Source organism: Trichomycterus rosablanca, chromosome 20 (assembly GCF_030014385.1).
Source record: "Trichomycterus rosablanca isolate fTriRos1 chromosome 20, fTriRos1.hap1, whole genome shotgun sequence".
Taxonomy (NCBI): domain Eukaryota; kingdom Metazoa; phylum Chordata; class Actinopteri; order Siluriformes; family Trichomycteridae; genus Trichomycterus; species Trichomycterus rosablanca.
Genome location: NC_086007.1, coordinates 3,316,814 through 3,323,622, shown reverse-complemented (window position 1 = coordinate 3,323,622; position 6,809 = coordinate 3,316,814). Strand labels below are relative to the sequence as shown.

The following is a 6,809-nucleotide window of genomic DNA, read 5'->3' as shown; positions in this document are numbered from 1 at the left end:
ATGAACTCCAGTTTATCACAAAATATAACATTTGTGCGCCCGGAGTACTTTTTGATTAGTGGACTTTCTGAAATACCAAACAGCAAATACTTTTTTATTATTTTTATTTTTATTTACATTATTGCAGTGTGTGGAAACTCGATCGTCCTTTTCATGATTTTCACTGAGAAAACTCTACACAGTCCTAAAAACTTAGGGATCTTTAATTTAGCTCTGGCAGACCTTGGTCAAACAAATTCACTGATCCCAAACATGTTAAAAACACTTCTGTTTGATTCACCGTACATTTCTTATGATGCTTGTTTGGCCAACATGTATTGTACTTTTTTCTTTGTCGGTGGACAGACTTTAACTCTGACTGCTTTGGCATATGATCGTTTTGTTGCCATTTGCTTACCCCTGAGATACCATGCTATTGTTACTCAGTCATTTATGACTGCAGTTATTACAACAATATGGTCAATACTTCTTGTGTTTGTAAGTACAATGGTGGGTTTTATCACTCGACTTTCATTCTGTAAATCCAATGAGATAAAAAGCTTTTTTTGTGATCATGGACCAGTTTATAGACTCGCTTGTAATGATATTAGTTTAAATCTTACCATGTCACATATAGGTACTGCATTACTTATGTATGTACCTTTTATTACAGTAATCTTATCATATTTAGGAATTCTTTTAGCCATGATTAAGATAAAAACGTGGAAGGCCCGACTTAAAGCACTGAAAACTTGTGCCTCCCATCTGATAACAGTGGGAATAGCTTTCTTTCCTACATTTGGTGTTTATACAGCTGCACTGACATCGTCAATCCATCCTACTGCTAGAATAATCAATACTTCCATTTCAATGAATATTTCACCCATGTGTAATCCCATCATTTATGTCTTAAGCACAAAGGAATTTAGATGCGTCATTATGAAAATGGTGAGAAAAAAAAATGCCAACATGAATCTTAAGCCAAAGATTTTTACAATCTGATACTTCTCAAAGATAACACAACTTCTTTACTAGAGTCTTAGACCCAGGAACAAAATTAACGTACTACTTTTTAATTGCTTTCTAGCTAAAAAATGGCAGCTTTTACAGTACACTGTTTAAACTGCAGCTTTATTTTGCTTCAAATATGTAAATAAAACTCTGGCTTCCAAGTTTAGTTTCTATTTAAATATACATATTTGTGCTCTAAATGGCATATAAATATAATGCAATAAACTGTATTTTAAATTGCACTCATTAAATAAAACACTAACACAGCACTGTCATTATTTATATTTTCAAGTATACGATTGCTTTTCATTGTAGTTCACAGGTCTGTATTAGAAAGTGCTATAGGTAATTTTGCCCTTTGTAGCTCTACAATTACTGACTGTAGTCCATCTGTTTTTCTGCATGCTTTGTTAGCCCCTAGTCATGCTGTTCTTCAATGGTCAGGACCACTACGGAGCAGTTATTATTTGAGTGGTGGGTCATGCTCAGCACTGCAGTGACACTGACATGGTGGTGGTGTGTTAGTGTGTGTTGTGATGGTACGAGTGGATCAGACACAGCAGCACTAATGGAGTTTTTAAATATCGTGTCCACTCACTGACCACTAAGACTGATCCACCACCTATATAATACCTGCTCTGTGGTGGTCCTGTGGGGGTCCTGACCATTAAAGAACAGGGTGAAAGCACGCTAAAAAAGTATGCAGAATAACAGATGAACTACAGTCAGTAATTGTAGAACTACAAAGTGCTTCTATATGGTAAGTGGAGCTGATAAAATGGACAGTGAGTGTAGAAACAATGAGGTGAATTTAATGTTATGGCTGATCAGTGTAGGTTATTTATTTAATATTTGCAATCAGTGATTAGAATATTGCTGGACCTAGTTGCTTCTATAATGTTTTAATGTGTTCATGTTTTATAGTCTTGTTTGAAAGCTTACTTTCCAAACCTTGAATGTTATGTCTACAGTAAATAAATTACAATAAATGATGTGTACATAATAAGTACTGAGCATTTATTGCACTCCTGGTTTAGGCAAGTTTTCAATGTGATTCTGTTCATAAAACATATTCATGAATATTTTTGGCTTTAAAGTTAAATATAAATGTTTACATACACTGCCGTAGCAGTTGTTCTTTATCTATGACTAAATAATTAATCCACATACGTGTGTGTCTAAAACGACTCTTTGCATAAATGTATTGTTATATACATGCAGCAACTAAGATAAATGACTACATGAATAAATAGGGCTAGTTTGACTACACACATTACAATGAACATGGTAACGAGATCCCTAGCCAAGGACCTATAGCTGGAAGCTGTAAATACGTTTGCCAAGAATCAGAAGAAGTAGCTGAAAAATTGATGACATTGTCTACAGTCAGTCAAGCTTTACAAAACCAGGGGCCTAGAGGCAGCTGTGAAGGAAATAAGTCAATGCTTTTTTGGCCAATGTGAAATTATAATTTATCATTAATTATAGTAAGTTAATATAGTAATAGTAATGTAATATAGTAAGTTATTTAATAATGAATATTAAGTTCACAAGATGGCCAAAACAGAAAAGGAGCTACTAAACCACATTAATTCCCACTATGTGAGAATGATGGTAAACATACATAATTTTATACATACATACATCTTTTAACAGTTTATTGTAGTAGTAGTAGTTTGGGTCAAAAACATACAAACATACAGAACAAAAGAAGAGATTTGTATTATTAGTGACATTAAAAAATCACTGAAGAAAATTGGTCTACTATAAACTTAGTATTTGAGGACAATGATTAGATGTATGTTTGACTCTGATACTAGTTCAGATCTGTTGTGTCCTTTGTACAGTGAAGCTAGTGGTGTTTCACCGCAAGCATTTAATTGTATGGATGTTTCTGGCATGCTGTGCTCATAATAAATAAAACTACTTTTCTTGATGGAGGGAATGTCAGGCATTTAAACCACTATCAAGCATGGCGATAATCGTACTATGCTCTGGGGATACTATGCTGGATAGAATTATGAATTGTTATGAATTGTTCAGGTGGGTTTCTTGTCGAAAGACATGCAGTCGGATACTACGAATTGCTCCAAGTGTAAGAGTGTGTGTGAATGTGTGTGTTTGACCTGTCCGAGGGGGGGGCCCATATTTTGCCTGATGTATCAGACCTACCGCGACCCTGACCAGGATATAGCGGTTTTAAAACAAACTATGAATGAATGTTGTGAACGTCTAAAATGGTTTTGTTGTAATGCAAGGGAACATGCAAAGAAGAATTACACTGCATAATGTATAATGTGCATATAACAAAAATGTGCATGTACATGGGAACAAGATCACTAGCCAAGGTTAGGAGGACCTATAGCTGGAAGTCTTAAATAAATAGGGCAGTTGTAGCCTAGTGGTTAAAGTACTGGACTAGTAACCAGAAGGTTGCTGGTTCAAACCCCACCACTGCCAAACTGCCACTGTTGGGCCCTTGAGCAAGGCCCTTAACCCTCAATTGCTTAAATTGTATACTGTCACAACTGTAATTCGCTTTGGATGAAAGCGTCCGCTAAATGCTATAAATGTAAAAACCTGAAGTTCAATATTGTCATATATTACAACTGCATGGATTTAAAGCTGTTTAACGTGACATATTTAAAAAGAGAGAAAATCATGGGGAAAAAAATATTTATTAATGAAACTGTACCTGAATGGTTTAATACTGTAGTACTCAGACTGGCTTATAGCTTTTTAATTTAAGTATGTGGTGCTTCAAATTGCTCAAGTGTAACATCTGATACAGAATCTAACATGTGTAAACAGTTTGCCTGCCTAAATGGCAAAAGCCAAAGCAAGGAAATCCTATAACACCAAACACTGAAAGGGTAAAAAATAAGTCGCTAATAGTAAATATGTATTTAATATTCAACAACAACGTAGTTAAACAACTATAGACTTTAACACTTTAGCAATCAACATTTACTGATTACATTTTTATCAAAATGGTTTATAAGTTTATTAGCATTGTGTGTCTTCTTGTCATGCAAGTACAACTAGTCAGTTTTACAAAATAAATCTCAGGGCCTGATAGCACTCAGTCTCATCTCCAAATCCTATAATCCATATTATACAGGTTTTATAAAGAACTTGTAATTTCAGATATTTTAAATAATGGCGACATTTAACCAAGCAAGCATTTCTGTAGATGACATTTCTTATGATTTCTAAGATGTATGGTTTGATAAAGAGCAAAGATTAATTTATAATTATTAATTATGATTGTTTCTTCAACAATTAACACATTTACATTCTCCAAGTTCGGTAACACTGACACTTTGTGGCTTTTGCTGCCATCTTGTGGTTGTTGTAAAAATGATCTCACTTGTATATTGTTATTAAACATTTAAATAATAATAATACGAATACTAGTACTACTACTACAAATATGATAATAATAATTATTATTTTGCTTTTTAGAACATAATTATAGCCCTCTATTCTACAGTACAGGTCACACTATACTACGAAGGATGAATTGTAAGCAAACATTTTACTAATATAAAAAAAAAAAACAGGACATTTTACAGTAAATAATAAGTATTTAGCCACATTTTTTATTTTAATTGTGTACTTCCAGTGCATTTATGTGTCCTATGCTAACACACGTTTTTTTTTCGACTTTGCACCCTTTCAGGAAGAGTTACTTACATAAAGTAGTTCCATAAACGTTCCATTTCTGCCTTATTTAATCGTACCGACATACATGAATGAGATTTTTTTTACCCTTATTATGGCTGCTATTTTAAATACAATTTTTCACAAGCAGTACCAGCAGCTTTTATAATAATACCAGGTGCAATTTACAGGCTTTTTGTATCATTAATGGCAGCATGGTGGCACTGCTGACTTACAGCAAGACTTCCAAGATGTCCTAGGTTTTTCCTGCATTTGGCATAATGAATTAGTTCCATTGTGACCCTGACCAGGATAAAGCGGTGGTACACAAATGGTTCAAGATCCTTAAACAAAATGTAATATAAAAGACGTGCAACATGAGAAAAACAGTTTTGTAAAATAATGATTTAATTTATTAAAGTAAAAAATCTTATGCAACACTTGTGTAAAAAGTAATTTTTACAGTTTTTTTACAGTCACATGGTAGGGCTTTTAATCAGGTCTCATCATTTATGCAGCATCCAGTTTTCCTTTTTGGATGACATTTTTAATTGTAAATCTATTTTATCTAATCTGAATTTACTTCTTTTACACATTGCGATTGATCGGCTCTATTTATTTCACCTGTGGTGCCACTTTTGATGGCATAATAAATTTAATCACTTTGTCTCGTAGCTCCTCAGTCTTTAGGCTGTAAATAATCGGGTTTAGCATGGGTGGCATATTAACAGACACTGACAAAACTGCTGTGAAAATATCAGCTAACTGAATCACTTTTAAGCTACTCAGTACGTAAGCCAGGATCACCGGCAGATAATAAATGAGGACAAGGATCAGATGAGTGAGGCAGGTGTGGAAGGCCTTCCAGCGTTGGGCTACAGATGCAATTTGTAAAACTGTTACCACCACTATGATATAAGAGCAAATAATAAAAATCAGAGGACCAAGAAGGACAAATAAAGATTTAACAGTTGCCAGCATTTTGTTAAAAGATTTATCACCACACGCTACATTAACAACTGGGCCGTGCTCACAGCAACAACTCCTCACCACCCTTGCAGTGCAGAAGTTAAGTCTGCTTGCATAAAACACTGGGAAGAGCTCGAGCAAAAATACCAAAAACCAAAGGCCAGCTATGATTAGCACCATCCTTCGATTGGTGTTGATGGTGGGATAGCGTAAAGGAAGGCAGATAGCAACAAGACGATCGTATGCTAACAGAGCAAGTGAAAATGACTCCATGTCGCCAAAAAAGTGCATAAAGAACATCTGGGAGAAGCATGATCCAAATGTGACATAATTCAAGTTAAATACAAACACAAAAATCATCTGTGGAATGATAACACTGCTCATCGAGATGTCAATGACAGCAAGGTTACAGACTGCAAGGAACTTGGGGTTCTGCAAACTGGAGTTCATGAGGACCACAGCCAGCAGGACTAGATTAAACAGCAAAGTGATCAGGTAGATGATAGCCAATACCAGCATCAGGTAATTCTTGTTGCTCAGGTTAGTAAAATAAATGATATAAAATCCATCATCGGATGAAAGGGTCCCATTAATGTTTAGAGTAGAATTCATTTGGGTTTCTTCTTTCCTTTTCACCTGGAAAACACAACAAATTAAAATCAGACATGAATATATTGAAGATCCTGCATTTGCATCCTGCATCCTAATTCAGTAAAGGCTTGACCAAATTTGCTAAACATTTGTTTACTTATTAACCTTTACTGAATTAGGTTAGGAAGCTTAAAGACGTATTAATATACTTTATATATTATATAAAAATATAAAAAAGAAGTTTAAAGCAAATATGTAATGTGTTAACATTAGGAGTTACATTACTTTAATAAATACTGAATGTTATTGTATTAAATAATAATTAATAATCATTACAACTATTTCAGAAAGCACTATTTATCATTAATAAATGATCGACAGAACACAACGTAATGTACACAAGCATAAACAAAGAACAATGAAGAAGCACATAAAACACATTCTACAATGAAAAATAAAGACTCCAGGTAAACTTCTCTGACATACACACCTTCACAGACTCCTCTCAGCCTGCCTGAAACTTTCAGTGAGTATCACAAATATAAAGAGTTGATTAAACTCTAAAATGGTGATTTGGGATTAATTAGTTACTGTGT

General features: G+C 34.3%; 2 protein-coding genes across 2 annotated transcripts; one reads left to right on the top strand and one right to left on the bottom strand.

Annotated features, from left to right (window-relative positions):
* Window positions 1-981, top strand: LOC134334838 (olfactory receptor 1M1-like). Its single transcript, XM_063017308.1, has one exon. The coding sequence runs from the start codon at window positions 1-3 to the stop codon at window positions 979-981; it is 981 nt and encodes a 326-aa protein (XP_062873378.1).
* Window positions 982-5,268: 4,287 nt separating this feature from the next.
* LOC134334191 (olfactory receptor 52K1-like) lies at window positions 5,269-6,234 on the bottom strand. The gene has a single exon (XM_063016411.1). It carries the CDS (start codon window positions 6,232-6,234, stop codon window positions 5,269-5,271), a length of 966 nt encoding a protein of 321 aa, XP_062872481.1.
* Between the last annotated feature and the right edge of the window lie 575 nt (window positions 6,235-6,809).

Coding starts and splice junctions, on each gene's coding strand:
- LOC134334838 (XM_063017308.1), top strand. CDS start 1: ATGAACTCCAGTTTATCACAAAATATAACATTTGTGCGCCCGGAGTAC.
- LOC134334191 (XM_063016411.1), bottom strand. CDS start 6,234: ATGAATTCTACTCTAAACATTAATGGGACCCTTTCATCCGATGATGGA.